Here is a 19,973-nt window from a genome sequence, read left to right as displayed (position 1 = left end):
TGATATTCTATAATTTAAATACTCTGATGTAAAGTTAACAGCACTCAGTACTACGGTATAGAGCCAACATTTATCTTACGTTACATGATCAGAGAATAAGAGCAGGAAGAAACAAAGACATTTGCTATAAAGACACAACACACACAAACACATAACAAAATGAAGAGATATTTATGACAGTCCTCATTTTTGTAAGTGGTCACATGGTTGTAGCTGGTATTTATCACTACCTTCTTCCAACCTATTCCATATTTCCTTTGCCTTTAGCAAGCTCCCTCGGTTGTGGTTCTTTACTCGCTGGAATGACTCAAACCTTCATTCTTGAAGGGTCTAGGCCATTAAGTAGTCCTGCCTAGATTGGCTTATAATTTTCCATTGACCGTAATCACAGAGCCCAATAATTCCAAGAGATCTCCTGTATTCTAGACACACTCTTCCTTACCTCCATTGTGGAGTGGTAGGCCAATTTCCCCTTGGTAGTCAGGAGCAATCACTCCAGCCAGCATTGTGATGCCCTTCTTTGCCTGTTGTCCCAGAGGCACGAGGAGGGCAAAGTGGCTGGAAAGGAGTCTTCAACTTCAATAGCATTATTGTTATGTCTTGCAGCGGAAGCATTCCTCCCTTTGTAGCTAAGACCACTGTGCCAGCAGAGCATAAGGTCGCAGGAACAGGAAGTAAAAGTGTTGCTAGTGGGTTACCATGGGAGTAATAGTGGTACCGCCTCCTTTTCCACACCTTGACTCCTAGAGCCATGAATCTTGGCTATAGGAGAAATAGTATCATATATATTGGCCACTGATTCAGAGCAGATACCACGTTCTGGGGGACCTTGCCCCAGCCCTGTAAGGTATTGTCACATAGTTGTCTATAACTGAGTCTTCAAAAGACCACTTCACTGTTCTATCAAGCCAACTACTTTAGGATGGTAGAGAATATGGTAAGACCATTGAATTCCATGAGCACGAGCCCATTGCTACATTTCACTTTTTGTGAAATAAGTTTATTGATCAGAAGCAATGCTATATGGAATACCATGACAATGGATAAGGTGTTCTGTAATTCCATGGATGGTAGTTTTGGCAGAAGCATTGAGTGCAAGAAGGCAGTTTCATAACCACTACACTTTTCTAACTCGTTTACATTGCCAGAGGAACTCCCATAGGTTTTCAGAGATACTTTTAATATTAATGATTTTTCACTCATGTTAAAACAAATTATATCTGATCCCTCCCTTTTGGAAAGCCCATTATTATAAGCCATTTATTCTTCACAATAGCATGAGATTCATACTATTAATCCCTTAATTTTATAGTCCCCTTAAATCTCATACCTATTGATGTCAGTCGTGTTCATGGCTACCACCCTAGTCTCATCCATTATCCTCTCACCCGGATGTCTTCATTAACCTCCTAAATTGTGCCCTTTGTTTCCATGCCCCCCTCCCCCACTCCACCCCCATTCTCTACAGATAAAGTTTTATGTTTTTAAAATATAGGTGTATTATGTCATTTCCCTTTTTAAAATCCCTGCAGTAATTTTCATTGCATGGAGAATATAAATCCAAACTCTTTGTCAAAGCCTATAAGGCCACACTTGATGAAGTCCCTACTTTGACCTCACTTGTATGCTCAAACCACACTGGACATTTTCTTGATTCTCTGGGAACCTCAGCTTGACTTTTATAACAGCAATCATATGATATATGTATGATCATGTTATTCTTTTTTCTAGACTGATGAACAGCATGGGGAAGACTACCCTTTACATGGCAGTTCTTGTTATCACTGTAAAGCTATAAAAAGACAAGGTGTTGAAGCATTTAAAGTATTTGACTTATGGCCATATGGGTATTCAAGACACTGTTCCAGGAAATGGGTATCAACACAATTAGTGATGGGGCATGAAAATTCCCAACTGTACAAACATGGAAGAAATTCAATTTGAAATATTTCCAAAAGTTTGTGTTTGCATAGCCCTTTTTTAGCTGGTTCCTTTTTCACCACTCTTTGTGCAGCTTCTGGAATTGTTGAGAAATGGAGTGTCTGTGGTTTTGACAGATGACTAACTTGGCAAGTTGGTCAGCCACCTCAGTTTTATCATCAGGCTAATAGAACTTTCCCAGTTTCCTGTGAGCAAGCCCTCTTACCATGTCTGTAGAAACTGTATGCCTCAATTCACCTCCCTACAGAGTCTTAGTAGTCTCCTTGAATAGAAGCAGAGTTTGAAAATGAAAATAAGGTGTAAAATAAGTCTCCTTTTCATGGAAATTTAAGCCATGGTGTTCATAATGTTTTTTGTATACATATTTTATATGCTTTTTATATACAACTTACACATACTCTGTTTTTATCATTAGTTTCCAGTTTTAATGCCATAATGAAAAAATATTTTGATTTATGACTGGCCAAGGCTGTCTTCTGGAATTTTACATAATATGACATGGAAAGACCCTCAGTTATTAAAGTTGACTTCTAAACATAGTAGTTTTGATTAATTTAGCCATTGTTGATTCACCTTGTACTACTTGCATAAGCTTTTTTTTTATTTGTATAGGCTTTGATAGCCAATTACCTCATTATAAAAACAATTTAGACTTGGACAACAAACACTGTGCCTGTCTATATTCTTATCTATTACACAAAAAATCCATTTTAACTTACTCTTAATGGGAAGAGAGAATATACTGAGAAGACGTCCTATAAGATGATGACAAGAAGTAGATAGTAAGGTTGAATATCAGGAACCCCAGGGTTACTTGTATATAAATTTTCCTCTTATACTATGGAGTTGGCAAATGGAGTGGTTCAGATTAGTTGTGTTTCAGATTCTGTTACTTAGTGAGCTAGAGAGTTCTGTATAGTTTAAGTTTCATACTTCTTATCCACAATCTATGTTCCTTTAGTTTTCTCTAATTTATAAGATTCTGTTTAAGAAAGAAAAGTTTGAAAAGTGGTGCTTTAAGTAACAAGTGATAAAAGTAAGGTTTTTTATACTGTTGTATCTGTTTGTCGTAAGCCAAGTACTGTTTTTACATTAGCTGGTCGGTGTGTGTGTGTGTTTGGTTACTGATTAATATGACCAAATTATATTAATAGTACTTTATATTGTTTTTAACCATGAATGAATTATAGTGGTGGGGGAACTTATTTTTCAGGTTGAAGCACTCAATAAATTAAAAACTTTAAATAGTTTAATCAAACTGAATGCAATGAAGTTAAACAGAGCCAAAGGGAAAGAGGCCATGCACACTTGTTTAAAACAGAATGCTTACCGAGAAGCCCTCTCTGACCTGCAATCACCTCTGAATCCATGTGTCATCCTCTCAGAACTCTAGTAAGTGACAATCTGTGTTGTGCTAAGTGAATCTTACATGAAAATAGCAATAAAGAAAGGATTTCTAAGTGACTGCTTTAAAGGAGGAATAGGGCCAGATGTTAGCTCCAATAAGTGGAATACAGTGGTACCTCGGTTTTCGAATGTCTCCGTTGACAAACATTTTGGTTTACATGTTTGGGTTTACGAACGCCATAAATCCAGACGTAAATGCTTCGGTTTTCGAACATGCCTCAGAAGTTGAACATGCCACACGACTTCTGCTGAGTGCAAGATCCTGAGGCCTCGCTGTCAGCTGTTGATCCCTCGGTTTTCGAACGTTTCAGAACTCGAATGGTCTTCCGGAATGGATTACATTTGAAAACCGAGGTACCACTGTATAATTAAAGAAGGGAAGTCTTAAAAGTCCTTGAAGGTTATTCTTGTGTTCAATAGGATGTATGTCTGCTAACTGAATTTACCTGTGGGGTTAGTGAAAGTTGTTACAAGTTAATTTCCTTTCAACTGTATGTAATTAAATTTGTTTTCTATTACTGGTTTCTAAAAGTTGAAAATCCTCTGGAAGTAAAACGTTGGCACCCATCATTTAATAGTTAACTTATTTTAAAATTATTTACTAATTAACTTTCCTATTTCAAAAATGAGATCTTGAGTAAATTTGGAAAATTATGTCTCATTTTTTAAATTCTCTACAGGAGTAATAATGGAAAAGTAATAATATGTATTCAGTATGTCAGTATTCAAAATTGATTCCTTTTTCAGAAATCAAGGATGAACTTTTAATAATTCTATTTTAATTTAATAATATGTTGTTATTGGCTTTACATAACAATATGAAGTTCAGGAAGAATAAGGAAAGAAAAGGAGAAATTTTAAATGCAGGTAGTAAGAAGGGCATACCTGGGTTTTTAGTCCAGTCCATCTGGCATCACTACATGCCAATCCAAGACTGTCATCCAGCTTACTTTTTTACCAAGAGGAAATGTTCTGGTTCTGACTTCTGCAGACTAGAACAGGTGAAGGGTTCTCCTGAGCCTCGTATATCACAGCAAAATTATAATACTGCCATATCTTTATATTGAAGTGGGCTAATTTTCCCCTTGTTTGATTTCAGTGTTGAAAAGTGTAAATACATGGATTCTAAAATGAAGCCTTTGTGGTTGGTGTACAACAACAAGGTATTTGGTGAGGATTCAGTCGGAGTGATTTTTAAAAATGGTGATGGTATGTACTGAGGTTTTTACAGTGCCAAATTCCTTAGTATTTCTTCATTTGTTGTTAGTTTGCTTTATCTGAAAGGTGATGTGTAAATGTGTAATAAGTGACAGCCAAAAGAGCTTGGTATCATTGGTCATAAGGTTGAATTCAGCATGTCCTACATCTTTTTTTCTCTTTTGGAAATTAACTTCTACAGCTTACTTACATACATTGTTCTAATAAACCTTCCCTTTTTTCCCTACAAAATACAAAGTCTGTCTATTCCTTTGGTAAAAAGCTTGTGAAATACAACAGATTATTTCCAATAATATATTCATACATCTTACTTCAGTGATAGCAATTTTGATATTGCTGCCATAGTTTTGTTTTTTAGAATACCTACTGAGCCCTGGCCAGTGTGCCTGAGTTGGTTGGGTGTCATCCTGTGCATCTACAGGTTGCTGGTTTCCCTTCCCATCAGGGCACATGCCTGGATTTCGGGCCCAATCCCCAGTAGGGGCCGTGCAGGAGGCATCCTATCAGTGGTTCACTCTCACATCGATATTTCTCTCTCTCTCTCTCCTCTCCCTCCCTCTGTCTCTAGAAATGAATTTTGTAAAAATCTTTAAAACAAACAAAAAAACTTTACTGACCCAAACTTTATAAAGGAAATGCCTCTGAAGTAATCACACAAACCCGAAGGCAGTCATAACTGCTACCACTTACTAGTTGTGTGACTATAGGCAAGTCATGCAAAATTCATTGAGCTTCAGATTCTTCATGTCCATGAGTATTACAGCATCTATATGGCAGAGTTATTAAAAGGAATTAAGTGAGATAAGAAGTAAATGTGTTTAACATAGTATGTGCTTACAACTGTTTTTAAAATAACTTGTAGTGTTTTGCCAGATATTTAACATCACCTGACCACATGAATATCATTATGTAGAAGTCACTATTTTCACAGCCTCTGTTACCTGAAAATTACCCCTGGACATCATAAATAAAATCAACTATTAGTGTTTTGTTAACCCATCGTGCAATTATTACTTATGTAATTTCTAAGAACTTCCTGTGCCTCCTTAAAATTAAAAAAGGAAAAAAATTTGCAGTGTGAATTGTGTGGATGCTTTAATATAGTAGCATTACTGTGTTCCAACTGTATTATAGCTCCATACAATTAGTGTAGTAGCTTACACATGGTAAACAATTAAAAATAATTTTATACTTAATTTCTTTTTTTAAAAATTTATCTCTTGTTGAAATTATTACAGATATTCCCCTTTTCCCCCTTTTTTCTGAAATAGCATTACAGGGACACACCAGCAAACCTAATATTTAGCATAATGAATATAGTCAATGTTAAAATTTTGGGGGAAAAATTACCACAGCATTTGTCAGTAGTTTTAGTTAATTCTGGCTGAATTAGCTAATCTTGAATTAATGTTAGCAGTCATAAAATGGAAAGCATTTGTAATAATGCAGGGTTTTTCCCTTAGATTTACGACAGGATATGTTGACACTCCAAATGCTGCGCTTAATGGATTTACTCTGGAAAGAAGCCGGTCTGGATCTTCGGTGAGATTTCTAGTGAATTATTTTTGTCTCATGACACATTCCTTCCACAGCAAAATTTAAAAAATTTGTTGAGTCCTTCCCTCCTGTTGTTATTAACTTTTTCATAATAATATTTATATATCATTTTACAGCTTATAGTATACTCTCAAATACATTATTTTATTTAAACCTTATCAGTTGTAAAACTATACATGTGATGGTGAATTCAGAAAGGAGGAATAGGTTTACTTCCTGTAAAGCCTGGGCAGACAGCAGGAGTCATGATTTGATTTCTAGTTTTGAAGTTGCTCTCAGGAGGATTCACTGGTGGTTATGGAGTGACAAGGCCAGAGAAAGAATTGTCCTTTTCGCCTACTAACATTGATTTCTCTGCCTTCCCAAGAGAAAGAGTTTAGGTGAACTTTTAGGATTTTTAGCTTGCCACCATTATTAGTGGTGGACAGTGAGCAGGAAAGATTTACAGCAACAGAAAAAAAGAAACATACGGATTTTAAGTTTAATTATTATCAGATATTCTAAGGTAAAAAGCAGATGAAGATAATAGCAAACAAAATGTTGATATATTTACATAAAAATATAAGATTTGAATGTCACCGAAGAAAATGAAAAGTCAGGTCTCACACTGGGTATTACATTCATAATGAACAAGATGGGAGATAATAATCCTAAGTATTTTAAGAGCTTATAAAAATAAATATATGGAGAAAAGATGTAAAAAGGCTATTCATACAAGATATAAAATAAGTAAACTAATAATAATTATGTGAACACCGTCAGTTCCAATGTAAAAGTACAAATTACAAGAATAATTGGATAGCATTGATTTCCTAGCAAAGATTTTGTTAAATGATAATCTAGTCTAGGACACTGTTGATGCAACGAAAATGCAAGTATTTTTATATGCCACTGTAAATTAATATAAACCTCTGTGTAGCAAGTTTATTTATACTCTGTATCCAGTATTTCCAGAACTTACTTTAAAATTAGGAATGTGGACAGATTTATGCACAAAGATATTTATCCTTGCTTTATTTACAAATTTACAAATTGGACCACCCTTTTGAACATTTGCTCAATAGTAGAATAAAGGTTTAAAAAATTATTAGCTTTTCCAGTATGACCAAATATCTCAAATATTTTTAAAATATTATTTATAGAGAATTGCTAACAATTTGGAGAAAGTGCTTACCTTCAAATATCAAATGAAGTATTTGATGCAAACGTATTTTTATAAAATTATTTCAACCGTGTTAAAAATTCACTGAACAATGACACTGAAATTCTGACAGAAACTAAAATGGTAATAGTTATTTCTGGTGATGGGATTACAGATGATCCCCCCACCTTTGTGAATGTCTAGTTTTCTATAATGGTAATCTCTTTTAATCAAGGAGAAAAAAATATTAAGCATGTTTCGTGATATAATATAGGTCCATACAGTTTTTAAACACTCCCAGGCAAAAGGCAGTTCACACTAGATGAGGTCTGAGTCAGGTCAAAGAAAAAGAATTGAGAGTGGGGATCTTCCTGGGAAACACTAGAGAGTTCAAAAGAATGACAATTCTGTAGAAATGGGGCTTTGAAGAAGCTCCAGCTGCATTTTGCCCCCTCGAGTGGCTTCCCAATTACTGTTTTCACCATGATTGTGGGCTGTTCATTATCTAGTCTATTGCAGACCTGGGAAGTGTGCGGATATTGGAATAGGTTATGGTAGAACACAACTGAGATTCAGCCGTTTTCTTCAGTAACACTCCCCAGATTGCTGAAAGCCTTTCTTGTATTTTTTCATATTACTGAAATAGTTGACTCTGACAATTTTTTGGCAGTGTCTTGTTGCTTTATGGAAGAGTGGATTTTTCAGAGGTCATTAACTTCCTGTTTTTGCTGACATCACCTGGTTATAGAATTTTAAAAATCTAAATTGACAGCTTTCTTTAGAGACCTTGAAGACATTATTCAATTGTGTTCTTACCTCTGCTGTTAATTTTTAAGTCTACGGATCAGTCTAAATAATTTTTCTTTTCTATTTTTACCCCATTGCAGAAAAAAATTCTCTTTGCCTTTGGTGTCTGCAGTTTTACTACATTTTGTCAGTGTATGGATTTTTTCTTCCCCTTTCTTATTATATCTTTTCAGTCAAAGAAAGTCATACCTTTTAATTTCTACAAAAATGTATTCATATTCTTTAACAACACAGTTCTCCCACTCTCATTCTTCTTCTGTAGTTATAATAGATGTATGTTGCACTATCCTGTTCTGTCCTGCCTGCTTCTTTACCTATCTTTTCTATTTTCCACCTGTTATCTTTATGTGACATTCTTTGTAGTTTCTTTTATTCTTTCTTCCAGTTCACTAATTATCTTTTCAACATTGTCTAATTTATTGTGTATTCAATGTAGTGTGTTTACTTAATGACTCTTTTTATGTAGGAGTTGTATTTGATTTTGTTTTTGTATGCCTGGTCTTTTTGTTTTAAAATATACTTTTCTTATCCTTTTTTTTTAATTTCATGTCTTTTCATCCTTTTAAAATCTCATACTGTTTTGTATTATCTCTTGGGATGTCACCCTTTCATTTATCTGCTTAATCTTATGCATTTAATATTTGGTTTTGAATTCATTATTATTTTTTATGAGGGTACTTTGCTCCCTGGGTGTGAAAGTTTCCCCCCAAAATGAGTTTGTGTTTGGTTTGTCCTATTCCCCAAGTCTTTTGCACACAACCAACCAGTTTTTATGATAACTCTTTGCTTTTAGGCTCTCATACCTTATAGGTAGTTTATGTTTGGATCTCATGAGTATGTGGGAAGGCTTCAGTTTTTGTACTTTCATGAAACGTTTTTATTGCCCACCTAGTGCCCAGGGTAGATAGCAGACTTTCATACCACATCCTCTAGTCAGTGAGCAGACATTTTGTATTTCCCTTCTCACACACTTGATAACCCTTTCAGAGTCCTCACTTTGTGTAGGATCTCGGGGCCAGATTCTGCATCTCATGGGCTTAAGACCATCTCTCTTTTCTCATGAGCATTAAAATATCAACCAAGTCAGTAACTTCCTGAGCAACTATTATGAATAATCTCTATTTCTGGGACCTAGAGATTTCATTTTCTTTGTTTGTGAACCATAACTGTAAAACCATTTTTGACTCTCCGTCATTTTTTGCTGTGTTTTAGTGTCTACGGCAACTTAGTCCACAAGAAGGCTGGAAATAATTGTACTTGTGATTGCCATTATCTCTGCAAGATTATAAGTATTTTCTGATTAATTTTTTAAGTTTGAATTATGTTCTATTTTAATTTTAATTTTTACAAACTTAAAACAGTTGCTGTTTATTGCCTGAACTAGGCATTGTATTAGGTTCTTCACTTATGTAATGCCATGTAGTTGTCACAGCTCTATGTTTTTTCTTTTTTAACTGAAGAGAAAATTAAGACTCAGAGGATTTTAAACAATTTGTCAAAAGTTAAAAGAATATTAATTAGTAGAGCCAGATTCAAATCCAGTTCTCTCAGACTCTAAACTTGATGGGTTTCTATTATTTTACCAGTGTAAGTGAGAAAACAATTATGGTAAGATATATCTAGTAACCCTGTTTTTCCAAGTGTTCTGGTTCCCAAAATATGTGTATTTTTTCCATTGATTTTTTTTTTTTTTTTAAAAGAAAGAGTTTTCTATTCTTGGATCCCTCCATAGTAAACTTTTGCAGTGCTGTTGAGGTAGAAAGAACAATTTGCTATGGGTGTTGTTCCTTTCATGAGACCCATAGATGTGATTGGAATTAGGAGGAAGAGGGATTATAGTTTCATCTGAACAAGACCTTTTGAACACCATAAATGATAGTGTTTTTCTTTTAAATTAGAGATTTCTAATACAGCTGTGTAAAAATGGAATTAGTAGTTTTGAATAGATAAGTTTTTGGTCAACCATTCACTCGTAAGAAATACTGCATAGATGAAAGGAATGGTAATTGTGCTAAACTCCACCTGAGGAACATATACCCAGAGGAATTTTGGCAGGCTTTAAAAAAAAATAAAGTTTTATTGGCACACAGCCACAACCCATTTGTTTGCAGATAGTCTGTGGCAACTTTTATGCTGTTAATTGTAGAATTGAGTAGTGACCTAATAGTCTGCAGCACCTGAAATATTTACTATCTGGCTCATTCCAGCAAAACTTTACAGACCCTTCCAAAAACAGTAAACCCTGATAAAAATGTTTTTACGTGACTCATGCCATAAAAAATGGGGGAAACTTTTCAGGCTTAGGCTAGTAACTTATTGATTCTTTTCAAGGTTAGCATGTAAATACACAGTGGTCTCCTTTTGCTAAGAGCAGATTCAGACCATATGATGAGTCTTATTTAGTTATAAACAGCTGAGCTAAAGACTATGCCCTTAGTTCCATCAGCCTAATTGAAAACCCTAACCAAATCCTTTTCTCTTAGTTTTCATTTTCCATTCTATTCAAATGTAAAGCATCATATGAAGTTTTGTGACTTCAGGCAAAGGGAGACAGCCACATGTGGGACAGTGCTAGAAATAAACCTGGTGTATGCCTGATGGGAAGCAGTGTGTGTCTAACAAGAAAAAGGAACTTGTCTGTCTAGTGAGATCTTTGCTGACTTTTTGTACTCTGACCCCATGTTTAAAAAAATATGCAGGACTTTAATTCTTTTGAGTTCATTTTCAAGCTAGTACCTTTTCCTCACTAAACATTTTTTACTGTTTCTATAAATATATGTGCTCCAGTGTTTCTATTGTGTTTGTTTTTCTTTTGGCCAGCTGTTCAGGTTAAACTGGGTCACGTAGCACACACTGTTTTAAGTTTAAACTAAAATCTAATGTACCTTCTATATAGTACTATTTTGATCAGAATATTTTAGTACTTGTAACAGTGCCATTTTAGCTTGAACCGAAGTGCATATTCCTCATTTTCATTTTTCCCTGATGTCTCAAAATACTCTTTTGGCATCGTTTATTTCAAATTGGAACAATTGTAAGCTATCAGTGTGTTAGAACACCCTGACCTCCTTTGCTCAACAAATAATAGGCAGTTATCCTTTTCTGTCAAGTCCAATATGTTTTCTACATTTATATCTATCAGGCCTTTGTTACATGTGACATTAAATTTTGGATCGTTGTCTTCATTGTGACTTATATCTGAGTTGCACTAATGGGGTTTACTTCCCCTTTAAGAGAGCTACATAACAGTACTTGAATAACACTGGTATCAGTAGTCTCAGAATGATGAAGGAAGAAGATGGAATTAATGCAGTCATTAGGTAAAGTTGTTATACTTTCCTTCTTTAAAGACATGGGGCTTCAATGTCTTCATTGACCCATTCAGACTTGGGTCAATGTGTCAGAGTCAAGGCCAGAGAAAAACTTTTTACATATCCATTCAGAGTAGGGTTATGGAGCTACCTCCCCATTGTAGGATTTATCTCATTTTTTAATTGTTGCTTTAGTGGAAAGGTAACAAATTACTCCTTGGGTCAGAGAGTCTGAAAAAGGAAGGTAAATGTTGCTAATTGTTTTCATGGCCTTTATAAGAAGTGTAGAAGTTGAGTGCAAAGGAGGCCCATGTAAGATGGTCAGGGTTTGTCCCCAGCTTGACTTCTGTCAAACTGTCTTTCAGACAAGGATGTTTTTTCCTTCCTATTGTGAGTGTTCCATCCTCAAGACACTGAATGCTTTCATCATTGCCTGCTTTTGAAGAGGAAGTTGTTGGACTTTTGCCCAGTTTGGCTGCAAGTGGGGTGGGAGGAGATGCAGGAAAGTGAGCCAAAGTGCACTTTAATCGGGCAGAGCTTACTTCACATGTGTTGTGTCATGATAAGGATAAGGGTATTGGTAAAAACCTTTCATGAACCATAACTACCTTTCTTATTGAGGGGTAAATTCTTAAAAGAAGTAAATTAATAATGCAAATATAAAGTAGTCTATTGGTATATCAGACTGCCAGCATGTACTTTGACACTTCTGGTCTCATCCTTATTTTGCTAGAACTAAGAAAGTGCTTAAAGAGGCATAAACTAATTGAATTGTTGTGTGGAAAGAAATTTAGGAACTACTTAATAAAACTTTCCTCTTTTATCTGATTGTTACATGCACTAACACAGAATCCCCCCAACTTACACACACACATACACACACACACACTCTCTCTCTCTCTCTCTCTTTCTCTCTCTCTCTTCCTCCCTCTCATAATGTTCTTCAAAGGTTTTTTCAGTGCATTGAGGAGAATGACAGAAGTTTTTACGTGGCCTATAGAATCCTGCATGGTCTTCCCAACACTGATTATTTCTTGTCCTCACCTTGCTTTTGTGCTTCCCTTGCATTCTCCTCCAACCATGCTGACTTTCCTCTTCACAGAGATCTTAACTTAACTCTTGGCATGTTCTTGTGGCACTTCTCATTCATGCAGAGATCAAATGTAGTACATTGTGCATTTGTAGTTTGTCTGGATGAGATGCTGGTATTTTTGCTCATTTCTGTATCACCAGCAGCTAACACAATGCTTGGCATGTAGCTGCACCCAAAAACTTATTGAATCCATTCATTGCATTTTCTGTAGTTACTTGACTTTTATTTGAACTTTCCAAGATACCTCATTTCATTTTGGAATTGCTCTAGTGATAATACAGTTTTTAGAAAACTGGAGAAATTGTTTACAACTGGAATGAGAAAAGGATATTATAAATATATCTAAAGAACTAATATAAATCACTAAGGAAAATATGTAAAACCCTAATAAATAAGCAAAGTATTTAAATAGCTAATTCACAAAATAAATTCTTTTTAAAATGGCTAAAAGAGAGCTGAGCAATTTTTAATTTTCACTGGGGATTATAGAAATACAAATTAAAGCAAAGTGCTACCTATCAATGTGGCAAAAATTATATTGCACAAGAAGGAGCCTTAGAAGCTTCTTATATATACTCAGTGACACTGGAGACTGTGTAAGGTTAAAAAGACTGTGTAAGGTTTTAGAGCCACACAGACAGTTTTAAGCATTGGATCTTTTACTTAGTTAAATGTATGACTTTTTGCAAATTATTTCTTGTTTGTAAAATTGATAACTTACCTTATAGGGATTTTGTTATTAAATGTTTATTCATTCAGAATATTTATTGAGTGCCTGCTTTGTGTCAGGCACATTTTCAGGCACTGAGGATACTGCAGTGAACAAAGCATCACTGCCTGATGGAATTTAAACCCTAACAGTGGAGACAGACAATAAACTAATAAATAAAATGTACAGGATGTTGGAGATTGTTGAGGGCTATAGAGGAAAATAAAGCAGGGAAGAAATAGCAAGTATTGTGCCACAGGTAGTGTTGCTATTTTAAATAGCATGATCCAGGAATTTCTCACTGAGATGGTGACGTTTCAGCAAAGATTTCCAAAAGGCATGGTAGTAAGCCATGTGAATGTCTTGGGGAAGAATGATCCAGGCAGAGAAAATAATACTTGTAAAGGAATGAGGGAGTATTGTGCCTGATGTATCTGAGGAATAGCAAGGAAGCCAGTGTAATCTGAACAAAGTTGAGCAAGGGGGAGTAGATTGAAGGCTTTGTAGGTTATGGCAAACATACTGGCTTTCACTGTAAGGTAGGAAGTCTTTGCAGACAGTTCGATCAGGAGAGTGACATGATATGAGTATATTGTAAATGGATTATATTGCTGTCACATCTAAAATATACTATGATCTGGAAGCAAGGAGACTAATTAGGAAATTGTTCAATAATTAAGGGTTAATGGTGACTTAGACTAGGGTGGTAGCAGAAGGAATGATGGAGGCAGAGAAGTATTTGGACTCTGTATACATATTCAAGATAGGTAAATGTTGGGCATGAGAGAGAGAGCCAAAGATGACCTTAAGGCTATGGGCCTGAACACCTGGAAGGATGGAGTTGCCATTAACTAAACTAATATGAAATACCTATCTTTTTTAAAAAAAATTTATCTTTATTGAAAGCCTTACAGATGTCTCCCTTTTCTCCCCATTGACCTCCTCCACCTTGCCTCCACCCCACCCCCAGGCCTTCCCCATACCCATGTCTGTGTCCATAGGTTGTGCAGATAGGCATATAAATTCTTTGATTAATCTCCCCCCACCCACTCCCCCACCCCGGCCTTCCCTCTGAGATTCCTTTAGTCTGTTCCATGCTTCTATGTCTCTGGATCTATTTTGTTCATCAGTTTATTTTGTTTATTATATTCCACATATGAGTAAGAACATGTGGTACTTACCTTTCTCTGACTGGCTTGTTTTGCTTAGCATAATACTCTCCAGTTCCATCCATGCTGTCCCAAAGGGTAAGAGATCCTTTTTTTTACAGCTGCATAGTATTGGATGGTGTAAATGTCCCACAGCTTTTTTATCCACTCATCTACTGATGGGCCCTTGGGCTGTTTCCAGATCTTAGCTACTGTAAATTGCGCTACTGTGAACATAGGGGTGCATAAGTTCTTTCCGATTGGTGTTTCAGGTTTCTTAGTATATATTCCTAGAAGTGAGATGACTCAGTCAAATGGCAGTTCAATTTTTAATTTTTTGAGGACATTCTATACTGTTTTCCATAGTGGCTGCACCAGTCTGCATTCCCACCAGCAACGTACTAGGGTGTCCTTTTCTCCACACCCTTGCCAGCACTTGTAGTTCGTTGATTTGTTGATGGTAGCCATTCTGACAAGTGTGAAGTGATAACTCATTGTGGTTTTAATTTGCATCTCTCTGATGATTAGTGACTTTGAGCATTTTTTCATGTCTCTTGGCCAACTGTATGTCCTCTTTGGAGAAGTATCTACTTAGGTCCTTTGCCCATTTTTTAATTGGATTGTTTGCTCTGATCTTTATTATTTCTATTTACTTTGGGCTTTTCTTGTTGTTCTCTTTCTAAATCTTTAAGTTGTAGGGTTAGAGATTCTATTAGAAGTTTTTCTTGTTTTTTGAGGTAGGCCTGCAGTGCTATGAACTTCCCTCTCAGGACTGCTTTCATTGTGTCCCATAGATTTGAGGTTGTTGTGAATTCATTTTCATTTAATTCCAGGAAGTTTTTGATTTCTTTCTTGATCTCTTTGGTAACCCATTCATTGTTTAATAACATACTATTTAGCCTCCATGTGTTTGAATGTTTTTTAGTGTGTTTGTTATAGTTGATCTAATTTGATGCCATTGTGGTTCGAGAAGATGCTTGATACAATTTCAATCTTCTTGAACATGTAGAGACTTGTTTTGTGTCCTAACATGTGGTCTATCTTTGAGAATGTCCCACATGCACTTGAGAAGAATGTATATTCTGCAGCTTTGGGGTGGAATGTTTTGTAAATGTCAGTTTAATTCATCTGATCTAGTGTGTCATTTAAGGTCGCTGTTTCCTTGTTGATTTTTTTGTCTGGAAGACCTATCCAGTGAAGTCAGTGGGGTGTTAAAGTCCCCTACTATGACTGTATTGCTGTTGATCTCTCCCTTAAAGTCCTCCAGAATTTTCTTATAAATTTAGGTGCTCCTATATTGGGTGCATATATGTTTATCAGGGTTTTATCTTGGTGGACCGATCCCTTTAGTATTATGTAGTAACCTTTCTTGTCTCTTGTTACGGCCTTCATTTTGAAGTCTGTTTTGTCAGATATGAGCATTGCTACACCAGCTTTTTTTTCATTTGCATTTGCATGGAAAATTTTCTCCCATCCCTTCACTCTCATCCGGTGTGAGTCTTTTGTTCTGAGGTGGGTCTCTTGTAGACAGCATATGCTTGGGTCATGTTTACTTATTTACTCAGCTACCCTGTGTCTTTTTATGGGAGCATTTAATCCATTTACATTTAAGGTTATTATTGATAGATACTTATCTATTGCCATTTTAATTCTTTATGCCTTTGTTTCTCGCTCTTTATTTCTACTTCTAATTACAGCAGTCCCTTTAACATTTCCTGCAATGCTGGTGATAAACTCCTTTAGCCTTTTTTGTCTGGGGAGCTCTTTATTTCACCATCTATTTTGAATGATAGCCATACTGGAAAGAGTAGTCTTGGTTTCAGAACTTTGTTTTGCATTACCTTGAATACTTCATGCCATTCCCTGCTGGCTTGTAGAGTTTCTGATGAGAAATCAGCTGACAGCCTTATGGGAGCACCTTTGTAGGTAACAGATTGCTTTTCTCTTGCTGCCTTTAATATTCCCTTTGTCTTGAATTTTGGGCATTTTAATTATGATGTGTCTGGGCATGGGCCGTTTTGGATTCTTCTTGCTTGGGACTCTCTGTGCCTCCTGAACTTGGGTGACATTTTTCTTGACCAGGTTAGGGAAGTTTTCTGCCATTATTTCTTCAAACAGGTTCTCTAACCCTTGCTTCCTTTCAACTTCTTTTGGCATTCATCTATGATGTGAATATTGTTACATTTCATGTTTTCCCACAGCTCCCTTAGACTGTCCTGTTTTTTAATTGTTTTTTCTTTTTGGATCTCTGATTGAGTGATTTTTTTCTACCCTGTCTTGTAATTCACTGATCTGATCCTCAGCTTCCTCTAATCTGCTGTTTATTCCTTCCAATGTATTCTTTGTTTCTGCTATGTCATTTTTCATTTCTGACTGGTCATTTTTCAGTTTTTATATCCTTTTTCATGCTTTTGAGCATCCTTACAATCAGTATTCTGAACTCTACATCTGATAGATTCCCTCTCCATTTCATTTAGCTCTTTTTCTGGAGACTTCTCTTGTTCTTTCCTTTGGGGCTTGTTTTTTTGTCTCCCAATTTTGGCTGCCTATTTGGATTTGTTTCTATGTATTAGGTAGATCTGCTAGGACTCTCAGTCTTTTTGAAACATCTCTGGTGTAGGCCAGTGTCAGACACTGTTTGTGACTAGTCTTGAGTGTCCTGTTTGGAGCTATCAACAACCTACAGCTTGAATTCCCCTCTGTTGGGGCTGGGTGCATTTGGACAGGACTAAAGTGCAGACCAAAATCTGCTATTCCAAGCCCCGGGGCAGAGCAGGCAAAGACTCAAAGCACTCTGAGTTCTGCCTCTGCCTGCAGGCTGATAAATCTGATTCTCTTAATGAGCCTCAGGCTGTAGAAACTCCAGAGGGTGGGGCAAGGTTTTCCAACAGAGTGGGGCAATTGCTTCCCCCTCAGGCAAAAGCTGCTTGGAAGGTATGTGTCTGCCTGTGAAAGAGGTCCTCTGCAATATGGGGGAATGACTAGGCACAGGAATCCAGAGGTCTGCCCTCTGAGTTATATCTCCAGAGCCCACAACCCTAGATTCTCCTCACACAGCTCCAGTCCACTCTGCCCTCCCTCTGCTGGAGCCCAAAGTGAGTGGCCACACACAAAGTTTTGTGTGTTGGCTCTTTAAGAGGGTGCCTGCATTTCCAGCCACCTCTCCCTGGCAGACAAACCTGGCTGCTTTTCATAGCCAGATGTTACGTGGGCACCTTTCTCAGTTCTGGTGCTGTTGGCTGGGAAGCCCAGCCTGGAGTTTAGACCCCAGAGCCCTCAGCGGGAACCCCCACAGCTGAGATATCCCTCAGGACCTTCAGCTGCTGCCTGTGGGAGCCCAGCCAGCCTTCTCGTGCCACTGCACTCCCTACCAGTCTCTGTGCGGTCTCCACTTTTCCTCCTTGGTTATGAGGGTGCTCTCTATTTCATCTTCAGTTGCAGATGATTATTCAGGATGGTTTTTCTATACTTTAGTTGTAATTCCAATTTGGTCCAGGGAGTGTGTCACTGTAGCTTCCACTCAGTCCACCGCCATCTTTAATCTTCCTGAAATACTTATCTTGCTATGTATTACCTAGTAGGTGCTCCATTAAGGGTGATTCCCTTCCTCAAAATTTAGAGTAAAAGATGAAATACTTTCCTTTTATCTGATGTGCTTCTGTCTACCTATACAAACAAATAGAATATTTCACCAGAATAACTAAATAACAGGCTATACATTTAGCCGGCATACTGGAATTCTAGGGAATTACTGCAAGAGATTTACTTCTTAATAGAAAGTAGAACTCATATTTTCCCACATGATAATAAGTAATACAATAATGGCAAGCTATCTATAGTAATAAAACATTTAAAAAGATAAAAGAAAAAACTTACTCTGTTAATATTTCATTTAATGGATAATATACACATATGACTTTTTATGCCCATTATTTTTCCTTTCAGGATGCTACCTTATGGCTGTTTAGCCACAGGAGATCGCTCAGGCCTCATTGAAGTTGTGAGCACCTCTGAAACAATTGCTGACATTCAGCTGAACAGTAGCAATGTGGCTGCTGCAGCAGCCTTCAATAAAGATGCCCTTCTGAACTGGCTTAAAGAATACAATTCTGGGTTAGTTTAATTTTGTTTGATTATTATTTTTCTGAGCAAACAGCCAAATAACTGTTCTCCCCATTAGAATCATCAGTGTCCTAGAGTAAATATTAGTGTTATTTATTGCTTCATTTCAAGTTAGGTCAAAATGACATATAGGCCTTCCTAAAGGCTTACAGATAATTAGCGTTGAATTCTACTTTATCTGGATCTTCAATTCCAAAGTTTAAGTATTTTTAAAATAACTTAAAAGTTTTTGTTTAAATTTATCAACTTCTATAACGATGTGAATGTGTGAGGTTAAGGGAGTTCTCAATATATATATTTTTATAACAGAAGTAAGTAAGTTTGTAGACTGATCTCTCCACACTAAAAAAGAAGGTGCTTGGATTTGTGATTTTTATGGTTATTGTGTTGGAAAAGCCTTAATATATAGGAAATTAAGGAATTTCACAGTGAGGGGAAAATACTTTGCAAATATTTTTGGCTAAAGACCTCAAAGTCAGGCTTAAATTTTATTATTGACAAAATCCAAGGGCTTGTATGTATTAGTTTACAAATTTTGATCTTGTCTCTAATGGGTCTGTATTACTCACTTCCAATTTAAGTTGGTGACATGAATAATTGGAACTGCAACGCTTAACTTTTAAATATGAAATTCTAGTCTTAGGTCAAAATTGACCAAAGTGTTCCAAAGCCCCAGCATTATCCAGCAGAGCTAATGGTCTCCTCTCATTTCTGTGCCTCTGAACCTATCCCCATGCCCTCTGAAACATGCATGACCCCAGGACATGACAATTTGAATGGCTGAGGTCCAGTTTGATGGCTTTGAGCGAGCCTGCTCGTGCTCACTCCTCTTTGCCGTGCTCCTGTGATCATTGTCACTCTCTTGGCTTATCCAGCATGTTCTGCTCATATGGTTTTGGCAGCTCTTTGTTGCAGTTCTCACAATTAAAGAAGAAACAAGTGTGGAATTGGGTCTCATCTCACACAATTGGAGGCTGAAAACCTTTGTTGCTTCTATTTTTTCTCCTGTTCAGAGATGACCTGGACCGAGCCATTGAGGAGTTTACCCTGTCCTGTGCTGGCTACTGTGTAGCTTCTTATGTCCTTGGGATTGGTGACAGACATAGTGACAACATTATGGTAAAAAAAAACGGCCAGGTGAGCTGTTCCCCAGAGCCTGCCAAGGGCCCCAGTGATGCTTACTTATGTACAGCACAGTCTCTTGTGAAACTCAGGCAGATTCTTTAGTGATTCTCAGAGTCATGTGTTTGTCTTTATTTGATTTTCCATCCCTTGTTTCACTTACATCTACTTCATATGTCCACTGGTTTGCTTAAACTTAGGTGATGAGAATTTATTTAAATGTTTAAAAATTATTGTGGTTATTTAAAAGTGACCTATTCTTTCCATATAAGAAATTGTATTTTGGGCACATATGTACCTAAGAGTAGAAGGAACAAATGGTGTACAGAATTTATTAACTTTAAATAAGATAACCAGTGCTTAAAAAGAAAAGTACCCATCAGAAGATGAGTAGATA

General features: G+C 36.6%; 1 protein-coding gene across 5 annotated transcripts in view; it reads left to right on the top strand.

The window, feature by feature from the left end:
* The window catches only part of PIK3CB (phosphatidylinositol-4,5-bisphosphate 3-kinase catalytic subunit beta), a 144,730-nt gene that overhangs the window by 118,959 nt on the left and 5,798 nt on the right, over window positions 1-19,973 (top strand). For 3 of the 5 annotated variants that reach the window (XM_087824959.1, XM_087824957.1, XM_016207068.2), the window contains 5 exons: window positions 3,155-3,333; window positions 4,448-4,557; window positions 6,030-6,108; window positions 18,278-18,445; window positions 19,468-19,591. In XM_087824959.1, the coding sequence (XP_087681085.1) occupies window positions 3,155-3,333; window positions 4,448-4,557; window positions 6,030-6,108; window positions 18,278-18,445; window positions 19,468-19,591 (660 nt within the window). The remainder of the gene's footprint in view (window positions 1-3,154; window positions 3,334-4,447; window positions 4,558-6,029; window positions 6,109-18,277; window positions 18,446-19,467; window positions 19,592-19,973) is intronic. The other 2 variants (XM_087824958.1, XM_087824960.1) reach the window with 2 other exon arrangements.

The sequence above is a fragment of the Miniopterus natalensis genome, chromosome 15 (genome assembly GCF_054644295.1).
Source record: "Miniopterus natalensis isolate mMinNat1 chromosome 15, mMinNat1.hap1, whole genome shotgun sequence".
NCBI lineage: Eukaryota > Metazoa > Chordata > Mammalia > Chiroptera > Miniopteridae > Miniopterus > Miniopterus natalensis.
Note: the sequence above shows the minus strand (reverse complement) of the source record. Positions and strands in the feature narration are given on the sequence as shown.